The sequence below is a fragment of the Podarcis erhardii genome (genome assembly GCF_964252035.2).
Source record: "Podarcis erhardii genome assembly, chromosome: 7".
Lineage (NCBI taxonomy): Eukaryota > Metazoa > Chordata > Lepidosauria > Squamata > Lacertidae > Podarcis > Podarcis erhardii.
The window spans coordinates 74,757,245-74,780,996 of record NC_138511.1 but is presented as its reverse complement, the minus strand read 5'-3'; the positions used below and the strand labels follow the sequence as shown (position 1 = coordinate 74,780,996).

At 48.3% G+C, this 23,752-nt stretch overlaps 1 protein-coding gene across 3 annotated transcripts; it reads left to right on the top strand.

Annotated features, from left to right (window-relative positions):
- On the top strand, nucleotides 1–22,793 carry FXYD1 (FXYD domain containing ion transport regulator 1). Of its 3 annotated transcripts, none has more exons than XM_081869887.1 (8): nucleotides 1–214; nucleotides 13,452–13,516; nucleotides 14,498–14,542; nucleotides 15,660–15,734; nucleotides 17,452–17,488; nucleotides 19,589–19,638; nucleotides 20,450–20,488; nucleotides 21,587–22,793. In XM_081869887.1, exons 2-7 carry the CDS (start codon nucleotides 13,459–13,461, stop codon nucleotides 20,470–20,472), a joined length of 288 nt encoding a protein of 95 aa, XP_081726013.1. In that variant the 5' UTR covers nucleotides 1–214; nucleotides 13,452–13,458; the 3' UTR covers nucleotides 20,473–20,488; nucleotides 21,587–22,793. The 3 variants fall into 3 exon arrangements, with proteins under 3 accessions (XP_081726013.1, XP_081726015.1, XP_081726014.1); XM_081869889.1 differs by lacking the exon at nucleotides 1–214 and adding an exon at nucleotides 7,496–7,605; XM_081869888.1 differs by lacking the exon at nucleotides 1–214 and adding an exon at nucleotides 7,574–7,705.
- The last annotated feature ends 959 nt before the right edge of the window (nucleotides 22,794–23,752 follow it).

Here is a 23,752-nt window from a genome sequence, read left to right as displayed (position 1 = left end):
CGGCCCCCGCGGCGCCTCCCACACCCACCCGGGTTCGCGCCGGCGACGAGGCTGCTTTCCGACGCTCGGCAAGGGAAGCGCGCCAAGGTCGGGACCACCGATCGGGCCCGGAACCGCGTGGCAAGCAGCGAGGACGGGTAGGAAGAGGTGGGGGCGACAGAAAGCAACCGGTGTTTGTGTGCGTCTCTGAACTTCTGGGAAAGCGCTTTGCCAAGTAAGTTCAAGGCAACGGTCTGCTGTTGTGGGTTGATTTCGAGGTGGGTGCGATCCGGAGTGAACAGAGACGCCAGAATCTGGATAAGGGGCACGAAATCGCCTCCTTTTGGAGGTCGGGTTTCTTTTTGTGCGTGAGTTTGCCTCCTGGAAAGTGCTAATACTGGTGGTCACCCGTCTTTAGTTCACTATTAAATCTAAGTTGGGAGCTACTAGCAAAGTCAGCTCCAGGTTTTTGGAGGGCAGGATACTCTCCATGGCCCCACTCCTCTTGGTGAGTCTTTCCCCTCACTGTGGCAGGTCTAGAGGGCTCTTGTTAGTGTGCTAGGGTCTGGGGTGGGGTGGGGGTTGGGGGTTGGGCTCTGACCTTTGCCAACTTAAGAAGAGTGGAAGCAGACCAGCTGGCCCTCTAGTTCTGTATTGCCCACACTGATTGACAGCTGTTTCTCCAGGGTTTCAATCCGGAGAATTCTCCAACCCCTAACTTGCAGAAGCCAAGGATTGGACCTGGAACCTTCTGCACTCAAAGCAGATGTTCTACAGCTGAGCCAGGACTCTTCTCTTTGACTTTGCTGCCCCTGGTTATTGGGGTCCTTTACCTCCTGGTATGCGTGCCTCTCGGTGCTCAATTGACAGGGCAAATAAACAGTTTTCCTTCCCCAAGCCCCATGAAACAGCTGGATAATGTGGAAGAGCGTGTGCCTGGGTTTCTCTGCATTAGTTGTGGTCTCTGAAAATTTAACAGCGTACGAAGGAGGCCGTCCTCCTGCAAAGGTCATCGGGGTGATCTTGAAATCTGTGGGAAAGACCCGCTATTTTGAAATAATCCCAGGGGTTTGGGAGGATAACTCCGAAGAGTCGCATGACTCTTATTAGAAAAGCTTCTGTGTCTTCCCTAGTGGTGCAAACAGGCACAAGTTCAACAGGGGAAACCTCTCCCTCCCCCCACATCACGTTATTGGCAGGGAAGGCTTCTCCTGTTGAAGTTTTGCATGCCGCTCAGTTTGAAAAAGAGACAGGAGCCTAGGTGCTGGTGGTGGAGGTGGCTGGCAGGCAACCCTAAGTGGGAAAGGCTTGGAAATATTTCCAGAGGAAGGTGGTTGAATGGGAGGCTTGTGTTAGGTGAGCATGGCAAGTGACCTGATCGACTCATGTTGACTAGAAATATTTGCTTGGCTTTAAGGGACAAAGAATGGCTCATTTCTTTGACTGCCTTTAGCAACATTCCTAAGGGAAATGCTCTGGGCTTGCGAGAATGCTGTGTTAGTGTTTTGCAAATTACAGAATTTCTTCATGGAACTTGGTGTGCTGAGATGGCCCGGAAGGGGGCGTTAGGCAAATGGATGGAGGGTGTGTCTTATGAAGGGCTACATGCAAACTGCCAGGTCAAAGGCAGCCTGCCTCTTGAGGACCAGTTCCTGGGGAAGGGGCTAATGCTGTCGTGTCTGGCTGGCCACTGGGGGAAATGCAGGAAGTGGCCTTCTTATACCATCTAGCTGACACCCAGCAGGAGTTTTTTTTCCAGCCTTACCTGGAGATGCCAGGGATTGACCCTGAGACCTTTTGCAGGCAAAGGAGCCTTTCCAGGATGCTGTTCGAACTAATCCCCCAAGGGCTCTTCTTATGTTCTCTGTGGTTCTCATTTCTACCAGCCTGTTTGTAATACTCAGGAATGATTGCAGTCCAAATACAGTGGTGCCTCGCAAGACGAAATTAATCTGTTCCGCGAGTCTCTTCGTCTAGCGGGTTTTTCGTCTTGCGAAGCAAGCCCATTGATGGCTTAGCGGATTAGTGCTATTAGCGCTATTAGCGGCTTATCGGCTTATCAGATAAGCAGATAAGCGGCTTAGCGGCTTAGAAAAAGGGGGGGAAAGGAAAAAAACCCCGCAGGAACTCGCAAGACATTTTCGTCTTGCGAAGCAAGCCCATAGGAAATTCGTTTTGCGAAGCACCTCCAAAACGGAAAACCCTTTCGTCTAGCGGGTTTTCCGTCTTGCGAGGCATTCGTCTTGCGGGGCACCACTGGAATCTGGAGAGCACCATAATAGCATAAGTCTTCTTCTCTGGCGATCGCTTGTAGCCGAGTAAGATTGTCTTCCATAAACACGGTTTTAACAATGAGTCCGTAAGTGACTGTGGAGGCCAATTCTGGACCCACACGTCCTTCCACAGTGGGGACATTGGTTCCCAGGCGGGAGTTCCTCACGGTGTGGATTTGCCAAGTGTGTCTTCCTCTTAGCACGTTTCTCCCTTGCGTCCTGAGTTCGAGTGTCTTCAAAGTCCATGACCCCTTTGGTAAAGGCTGTTCTACAACTGAATCGCTCGCAGGCCAGTGTTTCCCAGTTGTCGGTGTTTATACTACATTTGTTTAGATTTGCCTTGAGATTTGCCTTTAAACCCCTTTTGTTGACCACCAGCATTACGATTTCCATTTTTAAGTTCGGAATAGAGTAGTTGCTTTGGAAGACGATAATCAGGCATCTGCACAATGTAAGTAGAACCTGCAGGATCAGGCCAATGGTTCTGAAAACCCCAGCTTCTTGTTCTTGGCCAACCAGATGCCTCTGAGAAGCCTGCACCAGGCAGCGGAAGTTGGTGGAGGTGATTCTGAGCCAGATGGATCAAGGCACTGGCTCCACGTAACACACGTTCCCCTTGTTCGGTTTTTCCATCTGTAGAAGGGGAACAATAGCAACTTACTTTTCAGGGTTTTTTTATTGTGAGCGAAAATCACAGTACAATTTTTAAAGTGCTTGTGTATGTTCTAAAAGGTTGCATGCTGGTGGACCTATCTTCTACCTTTAGCTTGGTGTCTTTAGCCAAATCCGGGAAATTTCCTAGTTTCCTAATCTCTGCAGGCAGGAACAAGAAAAATCTTAGTCTCTTTAATTACTTTAACATACGAGACCAGCTTGGAGGAGACAGTGTAATTAATTTCCCCTTTCCTACTAGATCTTCCTTGTACGTTAAGCATATCCTCCTTCACCAGAGGTGAGGGGGCATGAACTAACTGAGTCTAGGAATACAATTCTGTGGTTTTAACTCCTTCATGCATTAACTAGCCCTAGGCTTGCTAGTTATATTTGACTGCAATTTCCCACAGTTGTTGTTAGCTATTTATTTATTTATATACCGCTGAGTTGCCAAAAGGGCTTCTAACCACTTTACAAGTATAAACGGCAACAAATATATCCAGACGTGTTTAAAATGCACAATAATGCAATTTCATCCAAAAGTTGAAGACATTTGTTATTAAAATGTAAGACAAGTTAATCAAAACGTTCTAACTATTAAAACAGTAAAAAAAAAAAATGTAAACAATATAACACTATTGACGTGGGTTTTAAAGTTTTATAATTTGCCCGAGTTTTTAATGTTCTGCTTCTTTTTTTAAAATGCAGCTACCTGTTGTTTTAAATGGATAGTTTTAATTGTGAGCCGCTCTGACAACCCTTCTCAGGATCAAGGCCAGGGTGCAAATGCATGGAGATATTAACTGCTGCTCCCCACCCACAAACCCAAGACAATCTTCTCCAGGCCTGTGAGTTTTGTGCAAATGGAGAACAGGCTTGCGGCAAAGGTGGAATGCTGTTGCTACTTATCGTCTTTGGAAGGGCTTGGTACTGAAATGAACCCAAGCAGAGCTGTGAAGCTGGATGCCATGGGGGTCGAGTATGGGGGATATTTATAACTCCAGCATCCTGCTAGCCTGGGTATATTTAGACAGAGCTGCCAAACAACAAGTCAGGGGAGAGGGCTTGGCCAAAGGGCTTAACTGAACTCCCGTGTGCTACACCCAAGAGGAATTTTCCTTGCTGGGTCGCTTCTTTCCCTGCCTCTCGCAGTTTTGTTGTCGTTGTTGTTTAGTCATGTCTGACTCTTCGTGACCCCATGGACCAGAGCACGCCAGGCCCTCCTGTCTTCCACTGCCTCCCGCAGTTTGGTCAAACTCACGTTGGTAGCTTTGAGAACACTGTCCAACCATCTCGTCCTCTGTCTTCCCCTTCTCCTTGTGCTCTCCATCTTTCCCAACATCAGGGTCTTTTCTAGGGAGTCTTCTCTTCTCATGAGGTGGCCAAAGTATTGGAGTCTCAGCTTCACGATCTGTCCTTCCAGTGAGCACTCAGGGCTGATTTCCTTAAGAATGGAGAGGTTTGATCTTCTTGCAGTCCATGGGACTCTCAAGAGTCTCCTCCAGCACCTAATTCAAAAGCATCAATTCTTCAGCGATCAGCCTTCTTTATGGTCCAGCTCTCACAATGCTAACCTACAAAAGCAATGAGTCAATGAATGGCCGAGTCCTAGGCAGGAACCAAGCCTCTCTTTCTGTTTATATCTTCTAAGCATCCCCAACCTGCTGCCCTCTGGATGTTTTGAACTACAGCTTCACATGAGACAGCAGTGTGATGCAGCAGCAAAAAAATTCTAATGCCATTCTAGGCTGCATCAACAAAAGTATAGTGTCCAAGTCAAGGGAATACTTACTGTGTCCAGTTCTGGGTGCCGCAATTTAAGTAGGATATTGACAAGCTGGAACATGTGCAGAGGAAGGCAACTGAGATGAACAAGGGTCTGGAAACCAAGCCTTATGAACAACAGTTGAAGGAGCTGAGTATTTAGCCTAGAAAAGAGGATACTGAAAGGAGATAGGATAGCCATTTTCAAATATATACAAGGCTGTCACATGGAAGATGGAGCAAGCAGCTTGTTTTCTCTTGCTCCAGAGGCTAGTACCTGAACCAACGGCTTCAAGTTACAAGAAAGGAGATTCCCTTGTTGCAGGGGGTTGGAGAAAAAGACCTTGGCCTGCTCCCAACAGGTAATGTTGCGGTGGGGGGCATAGACAGCTTGGCCTTATAGAGTTGGTGTCCCTGGCTGCCTTCATTATTCTCCCTTACTGCTGGAATTGAGATTTCCAGCTTCTTGGGGCAGAGATCTGTCTTCCTTTCACTCCTTTGTTTTGAGTATATTAAAGCGAAGTAAGGTTGGAGAACCTTTGGCTTTCATCTCTGACCATTGGCCATGCTGCTGCTGGGAGTTAATCCATATCAGGAAAGCCGTATGCTCCCCATTCCAAGTGCAAAGAGATGTGCATTGATGTTTCCACCGAAAATAATGATAAAAGGATGCCTCTCAGCTGGTTCTGGGGCCATTTTTTTGGTTTCTGATACCCAGTGCACCAACCTGGATCAAACCACTGACCCAATAGCCCCATACAGCAAAAAGTCTAGTTAACTATGCTAGGGAACAGACAAACTGCAGTCTGCATTAAATGTGTAGTCTGCTGTTGTGTATTTTCTTCTTCTTAAGATAGCAGGCGTGTGTGTTTGCGTGCGATAAGGACAAGAAGCAACGGAGTGGGCGGGCGGGCGGGGTGAGTTAACTAGCACGCAGAGAAAGGGTCAAACCTTTGCACTCCCCATTCCCAGTCCTACCCCTCCCATCCCACTCCTGCCTTGGAAATCAAAGGCAGCCTAGGGGAGAGACAGTGTGGTGTAGCGGTTAGAGGGCCAGACTAGGACCTGGGAGACTGGGGTTCAAATTGCCATTTGGCCAGTATTATTTATTAAATTTATATACCACCCTTAATCCGAAGATCACAGGATGGTTTACAGTATATAAACACAAAAATATATAGCATAATAAAACAATAACACACACATCCTATACTTAGTTTTAAAAGCCATAGATTAATTAGTCAAAGGCATGGGTGAAGAAGACTGTTTTAACCTGGCGCCTAAAGATATGTAGTGAAGGTGCCAGTTGAGCCTCCCTGGGGAGAGCATTCCACAAACGGAGCCACTGCAGAAAAGGCCCCGATCTCATGTTGCCGCTCTCCAGATGAAGCTCACTTGGGCCAGTCACTGCCTCTCAGCCCAACCTACCTTGCAGGGTTGTTGTGGGAATTAAATGGGGAGGGGGAAAACCATGTGCACTACCTTGATCTCCTTGGAGGAAAAGGTGGGATATAAATGCGATAAATTATATGCAGGGGTTTAGCCTCAAGTGCATCCCCTCCAGGTAAGTCTGCAAAAGGGAAGAGAGGTGCTTCATTCTCTCTCCAAAGAGCGTGGCATCAGTTTGTGTGGGCAATCTAGCTACTTAAAAGGAATGAATCATGAGTCATGGCAAAGCTTGCAGGCATCTCCGCAGAGGGGAAAACAAAAGGGCTGGTTTCATTTCAAGGTTTCCAAACCTGATGTACCCTTGGTTAACAGATTGTCCTCGGCAGAATGTCAGATTCAGTCAGTTGCAACATTAAAGAACAATAATACTGCATTGGCGCATGTATTTTGATGTCCTTGTAGCTTGCTTTCCTGTGGTATATATTCTCAAAACATGAAAATAAACACACACACACGCACACAGTATACAAATGCATGAATTGTAGGGCCACTCTCTTCTGTAGACCTGCAAGGTAAAGGTAAAGGGACCCCTGACCATCAGGTCCAGTTGTGACCGACTCTCGGTTTGCGGTGCTCATCTCGCTTTATTGGCCGAGGGAGCCGGCGTACAGCTTCCGGGTCATGTGGCCAGCATGGCTAAGCCGCTTCTGGCGAACCAGAGCAGCGCACGGAAACGCCGTTTACCTTCCCGCCTGAGCGGTACCTATTTATCTACTTGCACTTTGACGTGCTTTCAAACTGCTAGGTTGGCAGGAGCAGGGACCGAGCAACGGGAGCTCACCCCACTGCAGGATTTCGAACCACTGACCTTCTGATCGGCAAGTCCTAGGCTCTGTGGTTTAACCCACAGCACCACCCGCGTCCTGACCTGCTTGGTAGTCCATCCCATAGTTTGGGGGTGGCAGTCTAGCCTGATCCAGCTCCTTCTCCCTCTATGGCTGTGTGCATCCCATACATTTAAAGCACATTGCTTTCCCCAAAGCAGGGCTTCCCAAACTTGGGTCTCCAGCTGTTTTGGGACTACAACTCCCATCATCTTTAGCTAACAGGACCAGTGGTCAGGGATGGTCAGAATTGTAGTCCAAAACAGCCGGAGACCAGTGTTTGTTAAGGGTACTGGGAACTGTAGTTCTGCGAAGGGCAAACTACAGTTCCCAGGCTTCTTAAAAGCCATGTGCTTTTAAGTGAATGGTGTATGCACAGCCGGGCTGTCTCCTCTGCTGTGCTGCCTGTGGGTTTTTTTTTCTTTTCTTTCGCACCTTCTGGTCAGCAGGACACACTGCTGTTCCCCTGCAGCCTTTGTCCTGGAGCCAAGGCAGACTTAATTTAGCTCCCCTAATCTTTCCTTCTCTGCCGCTAGCCAGTACCTTCCCTCTTTTTTTTATTATTAAAAAAAAAAAAGAAGTTTGTTCCTTTCCCTCAACTCCAACCAGCCCTTATCTCCTCGCGAAAGACCAGGGAGGCCCAGAAGTACAGATCCTGAGGGGTAGGTGTGAGGGGCTGCACGGGGCAGGTAGCGAAGCAATTTCCCCACTCTTTATCTGGGGAAAGACAAGACGACCCCAAGGGCACTGCTGTTGTGCAGGGTGAGTTTCCTACAAGGGTGAGCCTATGGGTGAGATAATATAACACCCTTGCGTGCCTAAGCCCAGCAGAATGGGCACCTCTCTGAGGAGGAACAGGGACAGCTGTGCCAGGGGCTGTAATGGAGCTGTCCCTGTTCCTCCCCAGAGAGGTTGTTGTGTTGGCTTTTTGGAATGGGGCATGGCAGACTCAGGGGGCGAGCGTTTTTCTCTGGTGTGTAGCAGTGCTTGGAAAGCCAGTTTTTTAAAACAAACTGCAGTTCCCAGGATTCTGTGGTGGTCGTTGTGGGGCAAGCAATGTGTTTTTAACGTGCTTTAAAAATAACGTTGTGATTTTTCACATTGATGGAATATGCAGAAATGGCAAGTTTATCTCATGAAATCAGAAATCAAGATGAGGCAGAATTCAAGGAGGGTTGGAGAAAGTTTGTAGATTGTTTTTTTAAAAAACAACTATTGTAAACATGCTAAAACGCAAGTGGCTTTAGAGTAAAAACAGCAGTAAAATACAGATTTGAAAATACTGTGGAAAAGGTAAGATATGGAATAACTAGCATGCAGCATAAATTAGAAAAATATGATTGTACATTGGCAAATGTTGCTTCAACTTTCTCTTTGAAATATATAAATAAAAGCTTATGAAAACAAATAAATGAAATAAACCTTTGGTGTGGATGTGACATGCTCCCATGATGTCTAGCCTCACCCTGTGAAGGTGCAGCCGTCCTTTCTGCATTTAAAGCAGCCTTGCAAAGAACCCTGGGAACTACAGTTCCCAGCGCCCTCGCTCAATTAAAGTTGCCAGGATTCTTTGTGGGGAGGGAAAGGGGCTTTAAGGGTACATGCTTGTGTTCAACATAGTGCTAAGATTCTGCCAGCAAAATGGTTACGTGATGGAATCTCCTCCCACTCGCACCCCCCAAATGAAAATGGTTGAAAATGGCCCTGGTGGGCATGCAGCCCCCAAGGAAAGGTCTGATCCAGCTGAGGTACAGTCAGTGTTAACTGGATCCACCAGTGGGTGTGAGGGGGCTCTTTTCTCTCTCTGCCCCCTTTCCTCTGAAACTCAGCATTGCAATGACGAGATTGTCCAAGGCGTTTGGGTGCTTGAACCCGAAATTCTCTGCATCATGCTCCCATCAGGGCAAATTAACAATAATGCAATTGGCTTCATTAATGGAGACAGATTGGCACATGCATCGGATCTCCTGTTTTTGCAGCCCCTCTGGCCCATCGGATACTAGAGGGTGGCAAAGCTTGAGAGCATGGCAGAATGACCTACATAAATATTGGACTCCTGCAGATCTGTTTCTTGAGCATTTATGTGGATTTGCTTGCGCACAGCTTACACAGAGGTTAAGCAATATCTAGCTTTAATTTTTAATGTATATCTTATTGGTTTTATACTCCACCTTTTCTCCGAGGAGCTCAGGGTGGTGTGCATGGTTTTCTCCCTTCCCCATTTTTAACTTCACAACAACCCTGTGAGGTTGTTTAGGTTGGGAGACTGTGGCTGGCCCCAGGTCACCTAGCGAGTGTCAGGTCTGCCTGGGGATTTGAACCCTGGTCTCCCTGTCGCTTTCCTAACCACAAAAAAGGTTTATTGTCCGCCCTGCTCCACCTAGGATTTGTAGTTGCAGAACAACAGCTAGGCACTTTTACCCACTGGAATTCTGCAAGCCTAAATTTCTTTCTGTGCCCGAATCCCTCCCGAAAAAAAACAGGCAGCCTAGAGGCGACAGATATATTGTCCCCATAAAAAAGGTAAAGGGACCCCTGACCATCTTGCTTTACTGGCCGAGGGAGCTGACGTTTGTCCACAGACATTTTTTTCTGGGTCATGTGGCCAGCATGACTAAGCCGCTTCTGGCGAACCAGAGCAGCGCACGGAAACGCCGTTTACCTTCCCGCCTGAGCGGTACCTATTTATCTACTTGCACTTTGACTTGCTTTCAAACTGCTAGGTTGGCAGGAGCTGGGACCAAACAACGGGAGCTCACCCCGTCGCAGGGATTCGAACCGCTGACCTTCCGATCAGCAAGCCCTAGTCTCAGTGGTTTAGACCACAGCTCCACCCACGTCCCTATTGCCCCCATAGTGGGGTTCAAAATTGGCTGCCAGAGGCATACAGTACTGTTTCTTCTGTTGCCCAGTAGCATTGCTAGCCCGGCTGGAGGCAACCCCAGCCGCCAACTTGCTTTCTTCCAGGAATGTGCTCCCTGCTGGGGTGGTTACTGAGCAGCAGGGAAAGGCAGGCGGGTGTTGCTCTGCAGCTACAGCAACAAACAATAGGGTGTGTATGTGTGGGAAATTAAGGCTACAAGGAACCGACAAAAGAACATTCAGGCAGCTCTAAACCTGGCCGTCCCTGGATTGTCCAGCCAGTCTAACCGTCTGCGTCCCCCCGTTTCAATCTCCCCAGCATGGAGAGAAGCTTTTGTACGCTTGTCCAATGGACCTCAAAATTACGAGCTGCCTGGGCAGGCCCAAACGTCTCCTGCACATTCCACAAGGCTTTGGCGACACTCTGCTCCCTGCCAGAGCCTGGCTTCCACATTTTTGGTCTTGTGCCGTGGTTGTGAGGTCCCCAGCGTCGTCCTAGCAGAGGAGGAGGTCCCCCGCTTCTTTGCAGCCCCTCCCACGCCCATTGATTGACAGGTGGTTGACAGGTCCCTGCTCCTACCCGCCACACCTCTCTCAGTCGATGCCGGCATCATTGCCTAGCTGCAAATCTGGCTAATACAAGAAGGAAGTGTTATAGCTCGGTGGCAGAGCAAGTGCAGACACGTGGCACTGTACCTTGAAAACCCATTTTTTTAGAGCAAAGTGGTACCTAACGTTTAGAGCAGCTCCAAATGTGTGAGCTGGGGTGTTCTTTGTTGCACTGAGAAATCTCTTGGCTGACGTTTGCAGTTGAAAGCGTGGCCTTTCTGGCAGAGAGTGAGCCAAGGCATGGGAGTGTCCCTATTCCCCTTTCCTGCTCGGTTAGTGATAGCAGCAGCCAAACATGCAAGCCAGAAGGATGTTTGTGGAAAGGATCTGTTTGTCTGAGCACTATGGGGCTGGGGTAGGAAGTGAGGAAGCAGGGGCCGGCCTTCCAGCATTAGTCCGATGGTGGTGGTTGTTTTTGAACCATTGCCGAGCAGCGAAGTCACGTGATGAATGTCGACGCAAATTGAGCCAAATGGGACCCCTGAGGAACGGGTGGGTGAGAGGGGTACAGAATGGAGTACAGTTACACTTCAGGTTACATATGTTTCAGGTTACAGACTCCGCTAACCCAGAAATAGTACCTCAGGTTAAGAACTTTGCTTCAGGATGAGAACAGAAATCACACAGCGGCAGCAGGAGGCCCCATTAGCTGAAGTGGTGCTTCAGGTTAAGAACAGTTTCAGGTTAAGAACAGACCTCCAGAATGAATTAAGTACTTAACCTGAGGTACCACTGTATCCTTGAGCAGGGCTGAGCAGGTCGGAGGCCTGATATATACTGCAGCATTTTATTGCAAGCCTCAGTTGTTTTCCGTAAGTGCCTCCTCGGCCATTGGAGGCCATGGGCACTTGCAAACAGAGACTCTGAATTTTAGCTGAATTCTCCCTCTTTCTTGTTAAATGCACTTTGATCCGCATGTTCTGGTTAAGAGCACGACAGGACCTTTCTCTGCCGGAAGGCTGCTAGCTTAATTGCCTGCCAGGCAGGCAGAAGGGGAACCCTGAAACGTCCCTGAGCGCCCTAGAGACAGGTTATCATTTGCAAACATTGCAAAGCAGTTTTCGGTGGCTGCAAAAAAGCCTATTGCCATAGTTACAGGCCTTTGCCCTCGCTTCCACAGGGCCACTGAGGCCATTTCAGGATGTGAAATAATGGGTCCAGCCCCAGCTGTTTGAGGAACCATTTCCTCTCCTCTCCTCTCCCAGTCCGTTTCCCTTTCCACCTGGCTGATCTGAACCCCCCCCCCAAACCACCCCTCTCCCCACAGCCGTCTTGCTGACACTTCTCAGCCATCTTTGTTTCCTGCTTGTGTTTTGAGGGACGTTCTCGAATTCTGGAACGTTTCTCAGCAAAGCTCTATTTTTAACCGTACCCCCCTGGCTCCCGGTGGACTAGCTGTTTACTTTTCCATCCTTAAGAGTAGCCGACTTTGCGTTCTCTCAGGGTTCCTGCTTGTTCAGTGGGAATTCCCCAACAGGCTGTGATCTTTCTTCAGGGCAATGCCGAGCGATGTGGGAAACATTACCTGTTGAATTTCTGCTGGTTGCCTCAGATTGGTGCGTCCGTTGACAGCGCAGGAGCCGTCTCAAGAGGGAAAGGCAGCAACCTTGCTGGGAGAAAAAGGTGGAGGAGGTAGAAGAAAGGGGGAATGAAGAGGGGAAATGTTATGTACTGAAGTTCTCACCCTGGGCCAGCAGGGGGATATTGTACAGTGGTGCCTCGCAAGACGAAAAGAATCCGTTCCGCGAGTCTCTTAGTCTAGCGGTTTTTTCGTCTTGTGAAGCAAACCCATTGATGGCTTAGCGGATTAGCGCTATTAGCGGTTTAGCGGCTTTTAGCGGCTTATCGGCTTAGTGGATAAGTGGATAAGCGGCTTAGCGGCTTAGAAAAAGGGGGGGGGAGGAAAAAACCCCCGCAGGAACTCGCAAGAACTCGCGAAGCAAGCCCATAGGAAATTTGTTTTGCGAAGCACCTCCAAAACGGAAAACTCTTTCATCTAGCGAGTTTTCCATCTTGCGAGGCATTCGTCTTGTGGGGCACCACTGTAGATAGTTTTCAATCAGGTCCACATATGCAAATAAGGGATTGAAAGTGACATTCAGTGATTGGATAGTTACAGAAAATGGTTACTGTTGCATTCTAGTGGAGCTCTATATAAGCAGGCTGGCTGAACCCTTCAGTTCAGTTCTGGCCTGCCTATGAATAAACAAGAGCTGTTTGAAGAATCGCTGTGTCGTCTGATATGTTCACCCACAACTTAACAGGAAATGCCCTGAAGAAGAAGAACATGTCTGAAAAGGTGGAATTTGTAGCTCATGGCAGCTGTTTTTGGTGGAAAACAGGATAGGGGAGAAAGGTTTAGCCCTAATAGGGTTCTCTTTGCATGCTGGGGCTAAGTACAGTGGTACCTTGGGTTAAGAACTTAATTCGTTCCGGAGGTCCATTCTTAACTTGAAACTGTTCTTAACCTGAGGCACCACTTTAGCTAATGGGGCCTCCCACTGCCGCCATGCCACAGCCACTCAATTTCTGTTCTCATCCTGAAGCAAAGTTCTTAACCCGAGGTACTATTTCTGGATTAGCGGAGTCTGTAACCTGAAGTGTCTGTAACCTGAGGTACCACAGTACACTTTTTAGAAAGTGTGCTTAACACAATGTGTAGTTGGACCCCGTAGTAGGGAACCTGAGGGCTGAATGCAACCTTCCAGGACTCTCTGTGTGGTCCTCAGCTCTCTCTCCAGGCCACGCCCCCTTTCACCAGGCCACACCTCTTTCCCTCCAGGCTGCACACCTCACCAGCCTTGCTTTGTGCTCTTCCTGGGAGTTTTTGCCTTGCTGGAATGCGTCCTTGAATTCTTACGATTCTTGCTTGCCTGAATGGTGGGCAGATCGAACCACAGAATCATAGAATTGGAAGGGACTCCAAGAGTCATCTAGTCCAACCCTTGCAATGCAGGAATCTCAGCTAAAGCATATTACATCCTGCACATTGCTCAAGCCAGGAATCTGACTATTCGTTGCTTTTATATCTTCTCAGAACAGTCATGGAGTTGTGGTTCCTTCTGCCTCTGTGTGGGATCTTGATAGGATCTGCAGTAGCAGGTAAGCTTGTGGAGGGGCAGGGAGGAGAAGGAGGAGAAACAGCTGAGAACATCTGCTGACATTTGGGCATTTTGTACTCTGCACAAAAAGAAAATCCAGTTCAAATATATACTGCACCTTATAGTCAAAAAGGATCTTGTTGAGCCAAGGTGGTGTAGTGGTTAGAATCTCGGACTAAGACCAGGGAGACCTGGGTTCAAATCCACACTCACTGGGTGACCTTGGTCTAGTCCATGGGTAAGCAAACTAAGGCCCGGGGGCCGGATCCGGCCCAATCGCCTTCTAAATCCGGCCCGTGGACGGTCCGGGAATCAGCGTGTTTTTACATGAGTAGAATGTGTCCTTTTATTTAAAATGCATCTCTGGGTTATTTGTGGGGCATAGGAATTTGTTCATTTCCCCCCCAAAAATATAGTCCGGTCCCCCACAAGGTATGAGGGACAGTGGAAAAAATTTGCTGACCCCTCGTCTAGTCACTGCCTCTCAGCCTACTTTACAGGATTGTTGTGGGGATTAAATGGGGAAGGGGAAAACCATATACACTACCTCAAACCTCTTGTGGGGGGCAGGGGCGGCAGACGGTAGGATAAAAATATAATAAATCAAATAAATAAACCTGAACTTGCCAGTATTTGCTTGAATGTCACCCCAAAATAGCAGGTGTCTGAAAGTGCCACATATATCCAGGCCTTTTCGGTGTTGTTTTTGTTGTTATTTCTTAATTTATATGCCGCTTAGTTGCCAGGTGGGATAGGAAATGCAATTTAAAGAGGAGGAAAGGTGGGATATAAATAAAAATAAATAATAAAAATAATTCCCCCCCCCCATTGGGTTTATCAAGATCATGGGAAGTTATTAGAACGCTAAATAGTTCAGTATAAAGTGATTGATTAATGGGGCAGGGAAGATTGAAGATTGAAGGATAACTGTATTATTAATCTCCTCTATATATACGTGTGTGTGTGTGTTTGCCTCTTTCAGAACCACCACAACCCAAGGACATTCCACACGACCCATTCAATTATGGTGAGCCAGTTGTTACTACCTGGGGTCAGGGGATAGATGGCAAGGGCAGAGACCCCCCTAAAAGACTTTTGGAAACAAAAAACGTGTTGTCCAATCTCCTCGTTTTTGAACTTAAAGAAACTACAACTTTAAAAGAGGTGTGGATGACTCTGACTTGGAGCGCAGCACTGATGCAAAGGAGAGATTTTTTTGTGTTTTTTAACCTTCCGTCACCACCTGTGGAGGCTATTTTCCTCAGCCTATGTCTCCCTTGCTCCCCACAGTGGAGACCCATCCATTCAAGCAAGTGGGGCACTGCTGCACCAAGATCAGTCTGTCCCCAGCCAGCCCTCACATGTCTGCCTACCTCTTCACTGACAAGACAGCTCTGGCTGTCAGCTTTCTATTCCTTAGTCTCAGTGCTGGCCTTCTAGGACTCAACAGGGAGGAGGAAACCTGTGCCACATTTACACCGTGCCTTAAAGGTACTGTGATACCGCTTTAAACAGTTGTCTCTCTCCCCGCTCCCCAAGAACCCTGGGAACTGTTGTTCTGAGAGTTCTTAGAAGACCCCTATTCCCCTCACGGTTTCGCAGTCAATCCCTCTCCATAGGGAACTGTGGGAATTGAAGCTCTGCGAGGAGAATGGGACCTCCTTTCCTTAGTTGGCATTTGCTGTCACTGGCTTGGGGACACAGGTGGCGCTGTGGTCTAAATCACGTCAAAGTGCAAGTAGATAAATAGGTACCGCTCCGGCGGGAAGGTAAACGGCATTTCCGGGCACTGCTCTGGTTCACCAGAAGCGGCTTAGTCATGCTGGCCATATGACTGGGAAGCTGTCTGTGGACAAACGCCAGCTCCCTCGGCCTATAGAGCAAGATGAGCACCGCAACCCCAGAGCCGTCTGCGACTGAACCTAGCGGTCAGGGGTACCTTTACCTTGGGAGCTCCACCTACGGTTTGGGCTACCAGAATTTTACCCTACACATCCCAATGGGCACCAGCTGCTACTGATCCAGAGAACCCCACCAGGTTGGGGAACACTGATGCAAAGCATCACAAGAGTGTCCCCTCATTCCAAGTCAGGGATATGTTCCCAGCTGGAAATGACCACTTCTTCCTTCTCCTTCCTTCTCAGATTACCACTCGCTGAGAATTGGGGGGCTGGTTTTTGCTGTCGTCCTGTTCCTGCTTGGCATTCTCATTGTGCTCAGTGAGTAGATTCTCTCCCTCTCTTTCCCAGCCCCCACAATTCCCTGCCTTATAATGAGCCAAACTGAGCCATGGCACCTGCTGAATTTCCCCAACATTGCGACTTTAATAAAATGCAGCTCCAGAAGCTTCAGATGTGGGGAGGAAGGGCTCCTTTCACACACCTGCTTAGTAGAGGGCTGATCGCTCGGGGCGAAAGGGACACTGCCCTACCAACTCTCAGCCTGCACTCTGCCAGACCCAACCATGCTTTCTTATTTACATCCAGCATATATGGTATTACTGGCTATCCTTGTCCTCAATCTCAGTGTCATAGGAGTCATCAGGGAGGCGGATGTGGACAAAACTAGAATTAGCGTGCTCTGGCCCCACCTACTGTTGACCTCCCTGCCTCCTGCCTCACCAGTTCCAAATAGGAACCAGCCACCACTGTCCAGTTGTTATTTTTTCTCCTCTTAAGGCCCACACAGCGGGGCTCAGTTGCACACTCTGTCTCACACACCAGATACTTGTACCTTTTCTCTCGAGGAGTGAAAAGCAGCTGGTGGGGGCGGGGTAGGAGGGGGAAACTACTGAAGGGAAATGGATCAAGGAGCCCATGTGGACGTATGGCTCAGTCAGTAGAGCATGAGACTCTTAATATCAGGGTTGTGGGTTTGAGGCTCACATTGGGAAAAAATAAAAATAAAAATCCCGCATTGTAGGTGGTTGGACTTGATGACCCCTGTGGTCCCTTCCAACTCTAGAATTCTATGATTTTATATATGAAGCTGTCTTTTACAGAGTCAGGCATTTGGCCTGCCTTGTCCATGATTGCTTCCTCTGACTGGAAGTGGCTCTACAGGGACCCCAGCAGATGTCTTTCCCATCACTCCCATTCCTGGAGACACCGGGGATTGAATTTGGGGCCTTCCACAGGCAAAGTTACGTGCTCTGCCATAACTTTCTACTGCCACCTTCTGGTGGTCTTCTGCAGCACGTTAACAGCACATGCAGCTGCTAAGTGTCACCAGGCTTGTAGATAAATTGGAGCCTCTGAGATACAGGAGGGTGTGTTGGCATCCTTGGGGGAACCTTGAGGTTTGCAAAAGGAAAACACATCAAGGGGAAATGCGTAGGGGGTATCTTCTCCAACCAAAAGAGCAACCCAATGAAAGCTGCTTGTGTCCTCAGAATGCCATTGAGAGGAAGTGTGGAATGGAGTTTTCGGGAGGAGGGCATGGCTGGCTAGAACCCCGAGCAGCGGCACTCTGTGCAACATTTTGTTGCAGGTCTCACTTGTAGTCTCTGACCCCATGTGGACCTCAGACTATTGATCTATTTAGCTCAAGACTGGCTGGCTTCAGTGCTCGTACGTTTAGTCTTTCCCATCCTGTCTTTAGATATTTTGTGGATTGGAGTTGGGACTGTCTCTATGCATTCTGCCACTGACCTGTGGGCTCCCTCTAATGTAAGATTACCAGATTTTTTTCAATGAATCTGGGGACACTTATCAACTTCAATGGATTTTGTATGGGGACTGATGTGTAAATCCCGGGACTGTCCCGGGAAAACAGGGATGTCTGGTAACCTTAAATTAGAGTGAGCTGCTTTCTCTTCCAACCACTGGGCAACACTCCCTTCCCAAAAGAATGCTGGCAATCCCAGAGTCTTTGCTTCTCGTCTGTCCCCGCACTGATTTTCTTTCACTGTTTGGGATTTCTGTCTCTCTTTCCCAGGTCGACGTTGTCGCTGCAAGTTCAACCAGCAACAGAGGTAATGCCTTTCTCCTGAAAAGCTTAAATGGGTGACCTAGGATGGAGGGGCTATTATATACAGCAGATGCAGACAGGTGACCTAGCAAGGAGAGAAAAAAGTAGCACACTCAAATTATGAGTCTTAGAGAATGTGACATTATAACCTGAACAGGACAACAGCGCCCTCTAGAGCATCTGTGATCAGACCATTCCTCCGGAAGTCTGCAACAAACTGATATCCTGTCTTCTATTCTTCAGTATGCATTCTGAGGTTGATAATCATTTATTGCAGTACCTCATCTAATAAAAAACAGCTAAGCCTTCTTATAATAAAGTTTTAATGAATCATCAAGGAGGTGGAATCAACCTCTAAAGAAATTCTGATTGGCAAAATATACTTTATCTCATGTGCCAGTAGTCTGTTACGCAAATAGGCCCCAAACCGATCTGCCTCTGTGAACAAACAGGCTTTGCGCTCTGTCTTTGTCTTCTTGGAACCATCCAATCAGGAGGCCAAAGATATTCTCTCGTTCAGAAATTCTCTTCTATAAGGAACTCTGGACATGCTCTGAAATCCAAGACTTTGCTTAAGCAGGTAAAATGTAACTAGGTCAGGCTGATTTTTCTTTTTCTTTGCAAGTCTTGTGTATGATTTTGTTGCCTTCCCTTTATTTAATATTATTTAAAATATTTGTATACCACTTCTCATTAAAACAATGCCAAGGTGTACAGTAAAACAGTTTGGTACAAAACAACCAGAAGTACAATCGGAAAAAGATCTTCCCACACACCCTTTCCTCCAGATAAAAACTATTTACACTTGGACATTTGGCTTCACTCATTTCCAAAAGCTTCCCCATGTGCTAAGACTGCACAGTTGTTAAGCTGCCTCCTTTGTTTTCTTAAGGAGCTTTCACAAGATTTTGTTTATTTATTTCTTTATATATATATTTATAGCCGGCACTTTCATAAAAACATATCCAGGTGGTATGCAACATATAAGGATAAAATCAGCCAAAAGCATCCATAAATACATCAGTAAAACATAGTGATTGCTTAAAAAGAGATGGTTCGTGACAATATAGTTTTCAAAAGACATCTTAAAGAAGGAAGGGATGGTTCCTGCCGAACTCTAGTGGCAGGGAGTTCCGCAGGGCAGGGCATAACCCCACTCAAGGCTCAATCCCTAGTTTAGACCAACCCAACCTTAGGAGCATTGGGAACCAGCCAGAAGTCATCCATCAGACAGTCTTAGTGGTTGAGGTGGACCAAAAGGAATCAGGCAGTCCTTAAGGTATTTGGACCTCAAGTTGTTTAGGGCTTTATGAATGAACACAAGTAACTTGAATCTGGCCTGGTAGCAAGACAGCAAATTGTTAAACTTGGGGCTTTGGAAAAGTAAATGCAAAGCTTCTCCTTCCCTGCCAGTGGCATAGCGTGGGTTGCCAGCACTCCGGGCTACCTGGAGGAGCGAGGGTGAGAAGGAGGGAAACAGACAGAGACCGAGAACGCATGCGCATTCAGCTGCCTAACAGCATCTGCGGCACCCAAGAGATTGCAGCTGTAGAGATAAGAAAAGAAGAGTCGTTCTATTGCCCGGACAGGTTCTCATGGAGAGGCCGTTTTCAACAGAGCCCAGCAATGGAATTGCGCAACTGTATTGAGACAGCACCAGGTGTTGAAATTTGGCAGCCTTAACAATTTTGCACCCGGGGCAGTCACCCCTGTGGCCCTCCCCACGCTACGCCACTGCTCCCTGCTCCCCCACAACAATAGTTGGGTTGGAAGGAGGGGTCCTTGGCAGTAGGAGTTAGACCACCAGCCCTCCAAACAGCAGAGCAGAGCCTGTCACAATCCAAAACACGGGTAGTCAACCCTTTTGGACCCATGGAAATGTGAATAAATCCATAGTTGGCAAGGCTCATTGGCTCGCATCACCTTAATTAACCATTTCTGTTGGTGCCCTGAGTAGTTATTTTATCTGTCAACAGGAGGAGCTATTGCTTTGCTCTTGTACAAAACACCGTGGTTTTTAAAAAACAGAAATCGCTGCAGGATATGAAGAGAGCAAGGCATTTTTGTTAAGCGCAGCATGACAAATATTTTTTTCTATTTACAGGACGGGTGAACCTGACGAGGAGGAGGGGCCCCTGCGCAGCTCGATTCGGCGTAAGATCCAGCCTACTTTAGTTATCCTTTACTTTCCCCTGCTGCCCCCTTCTTTTCCTCATACTTGAGGACTAGAAACTTTAAAAAGAAAACCGGGGAGCTGAGCCTTGTGCCTACGTCAGATTTATTCATTTCGTGCATTGGAATAGATTGGTGAGGACTCCTGGCTCAGGTGATTAACAATAGCAACCAGGATATGACTTTGCCCACCTTAATTGAGTGGCTGAAACAAAGAAAGCGAGTGGACTTTTGTGTGGTAGGACTGTGTGTTCAACTTGCGTCCCATCTGCACCACACATTTAAAGCAGTATCATACCACTTTAAACACTCATAGCCTCCCCCAAAGAATCCTGGGAGCTGTAATTTGTTAAGGGTGCTGAGGGCTGTTAGGAGACCCCTATTCCCCTCACAGAACAGCAGTTCCCAGAGTGGATCAATTGAGTGAATCAATTCTTCTTTCCAGGGAACTTTGGGAATTGTAGGTCTTTGACAGGATCCAGCCAGGCAAAAATACTTGAGGCACAAAGAAAGGCCTGTGAGGAGCCTGTGGCCTGAGAAGGGCCAGACTAAGATGTCTGGAGGGCCTCATTCCATCCACAGGCCTCAGGTTTCCGCACCCGTCTGCTAGATCCTGCGCTGTGAGGCAAAATGTGTTTTGGGACTGCTTTGATTTGTCATGTAACAGGACACACTGCTGGGGCAAACTGTTCCTGCCTGGGGTGGATTAGGAAAAAAGAAGGAAAGAAAGCTTAAAGCCTTTTAAGGAAACAACCGCTTTTAAAAACTGTCTCTTTCTGACTCTCCTTGCTAGGTTTATCCACAAGGATGAGATAGAAGAAGCCTGAAACGGGTGAGTTGCATATACCGCAGGACTGGGGAGATGGACCACTGGTTTGGACAGACTGGTTGGGCTCCGGGTCCCGCTAGCATGCTCTGAAAATCAAGTCAACAGCTTTGCTCATAGTTTACACTATATTGAAATTGAAAGTGATGATAGAACTTTCCAGTGAACACTACTGAATGGGCAGTATGTCACAGTGGTTAGACTTTGGGACTAGGACCTGTGTGGCCAGGGTTCAATCCAGGGGTATTGTGGGAAACGCTGAATGGCGGCTCGCACACCCTGCCAATAGTGCTGACTGGAACCCCGGAGGGGTTAAAGAGGGGGCTGTGGGGTAGCCATCAGTAGGGCAGGGTCTGTGGGACCCCTGGCAGCCGGTGGAGGCTCATCCATTGGGGTGAACGGGCATTCCCTTGCCAAACTCAATCAACTCAGCCTGCCTGCCTTCTTACTTCCAGCCAGGGCACTACCTGCCATCTTCCTGCCCCCTATCCTCAGCAGGGAAGAGGCCAATGGAGAGAAAACAATAATTAGTTGCCTCTGCCAGACATTGTCTCTAGCGCCACCTACTGTCGGTCTCCCTGCCTTAAAACCTACCAGTTCCAAGAGGCACCGGCCAACCACTACTTGGAGCTACCCAGGAATCCTGGGTGCCAACTCTGGGCCTGGCAGAGGCAGTCCTTGAGGTACCCAGGGCCTGAGCTGCCTAGGGCTTTTAAAGTTGAACCCTGTCCCTTTTAATTTAGCCAGGCACCTCCAGGCTTGCAATTACAGAGAGGCCTGGAAGGCAAGTACACAAGAAGCTGCCTTATCCTAAGTCGTCAGCTCTCCAGGATTCAGGCAAGAGTCTCTCCCAGACCTATCTGGCGCTGATGGGATTCACCTTGAGACCTTCTACATGCCAAACACATGCTCTCCTACTGAGCTACAGTCCTTTCCTCTAAATTGACTGTGGGACACCTCACAGAGCAGTATGTCATGGAGAACCATCTGGAGAAACTGTGACCTTATCGAGGCTTTTGGGGGGCATCTGTTGGCCTTCTGCCTTTCTGGATTTATTTTGAACTTAACTCCTTCTGTGCCTGACTTTTCTTTTTCTCCTCCCAGGCTGCTCCTGACATGTCGTTCCCCCCATGATCCAGAGTGTTCCTGTCTCTGCACTGCACACAGCCCTCGCCTCCCTGCTCCCCAGCAAGCCGCCTGCCTTTTGCACCAAACCTGGCAAAATGCCAGGCCTGCTGTCTTCGTGGTGATCCCAGCCTAACTTGGAAGTGCTTAGCTTGCTGCGAGACTCCGAGACAAAGGGGTTGTCGTCCGGCACATTTTGCTCAAGCTTAGTCCTCATCCTAGGCAATGGGGGGTACTAAATCTGCCTTCCTGGTGCTCAAACGGTTACGATGAGACTTCCCAAGAGCGGTGGTAGAAATGCTTTTCAGACATATCTAGGCATAAAGGCTGGCAGCTCTGCCCTTGAAAAGAAAACAGAAGGGGTGTTCTTCTTCCAGAGAAGCTAGGAGCTCATCCAAAGTGGGGGGTTGCTTCCTTGGCCTTCCAGATTGTCACTTGGTGCAATCTCAGTTACTCGGTGCAAGTGCAGAGTGCAAGGCAGCCTTTTCTGACTCGGTGCGTTCCAGATCTCGTCGGACTCCCAATTCCCATCAAACCTGGCCAGCGTGCCCAATGGCCAGGGATGAAGGGAGTTGCAGTCCCGACGACATTTGGATGGCACTGTTTTGGGGAAAGCTGAAGGCGAGCACTGTCTCCAGAAGTTGTTGACACCTGTCTGTCTCGAGAGACAATGGAGTGCGCCTCGGGGGGGTGAAGTCTAATTGCTGTGTTTGGAGCACCAGAGTTACCTCCCCAAGGCGCAAGCCTGGGCAGTGTGTATGGAGGTCCCAGGCTGCCCAGATGGCAAGACCCCTCTCTCGGCCTTGCTGATGTGGCCCAAAGGAAAGTAGAGCAATATGTTCGACAGCAGCTTGGCTGTAGGAGTTGCTGGACGGAGGCATACAAGGCACCATCCAACCACCTTGGGAACTGCAGATTTGCATAGGGTTTTCTCCTTAGCCTTGTCTTCTCCTGAAGATATCCCTCAAGGCAGCAGATGTCTAGGATCTGAGTCTTCCTTCTCCTAGATGGGCTGTCTTCCCAAGCTGACGAGGAGCCCCATTTGCCCCTCGCTTCCCTCTGCAGGATGTGCAGAAATCGCCTTCTTGACCATTGGACCCACTATTGGTCTCATCCACTCCATCTGCTGGAGCCTGTCTTCATATACAGGGGAAGTCCTTAACTCACCGAGGGTTTGAGACCCGGCCACTTTAAGCCACTTCCCAGAGTGTGGCTGCTGTCATATGCTGACAGCTTCTAGGAGCCACAGGTGAGAGCTGAGTGCAGGGTGGGGCCCAAAGCTGAACAAACTACCCCAGAAGGAGCACAATGTGTCCCCCATCAGAGGTACTACCCCTCTCCTAACACCCCGCCCTACCCCCAGGAAGAGGGTGATGAGTAATGCAGCCCTAACCGTGAGACTCCCTAAACAGGATTTTGCAATTCCCCCAGAGCCTATTTGTTGTATTTAGCAGCTGCAGCCACAAGACGTAGCGGGGAATGTTCATTTTGTTCCTGTCTGGTGGAGTGCAAGTTCCCAGCCCTGCCAAATGCACAATAATGCACTCTTATAAATGGGAAGGGAGTATGAGATCTTTCTTTTATGAGAGTAAATTGAGGCCTTTCTTTCTTGAACAAAAAATAGTGACAGTTTCGACAGGAAGAAGTAGTTCTGGCCTTATTACAAGCTTGCTTTTTTGCCAAGAACTTCCTACAGTCAGTGCAGAATATCCAGCAAGCTGGCTGGATCTAACCAACTAGGGATGCAGAAGCCGTAGCCCTTCCAGATGTGATAGGACTCTCAACTCAATTGCCTATGGTAACTGGGGCTGATGGGAGTCCAGCACCAAATTAGAGGACCACGGCTTCCCCATCCTTAGCCTAAATCTTTGCCTGTGGCATAGCAATGCAACCTGGCTCTGAAAATCCAGACCAGAACTGGAAATCTACTCCCAGGTGCCGATGCTTCAGACAACAAAACCCGGAGGCAGAAAGTAATTCCCGCCTTTGCCCTGAGTGTTGGGTGTGTAGGATGCAATAAATGAGTGTGTACGCTAGTTCTCCTGTTATACCGCCTTCACCTGCTTGGAAAAATGACTCTCAGTTATAGGCTAACCTTGCTTGTGGTATCATTTGAGGTTACCTGTATTCTGTCGCAGTGTGGTT

Bases quoted from the DNA above. Each gene is read 5' to 3' on its own strand.
- FXYD1 (XM_081869887.1), top strand. From the start codon at position 13,459: ATGGAGTTGTGGTTCCTTCTGCCTCTGTGTGGGATCTTGATAGGATCT. The intron at 14,543-15,659 runs GTGAGCCAGTTG...CTTCCTTCTCAG, and splicing joins ACACGACCCATTCAATTATG to ATTACCACTCGCTGAGAATT. The intron at 17,489-19,588 runs GTAATGCCTTTC...TTCTATTTACAG, and splicing joins AAGTTCAACCAGCAACAGAG to GACGGGTGAACCTGACGAGG.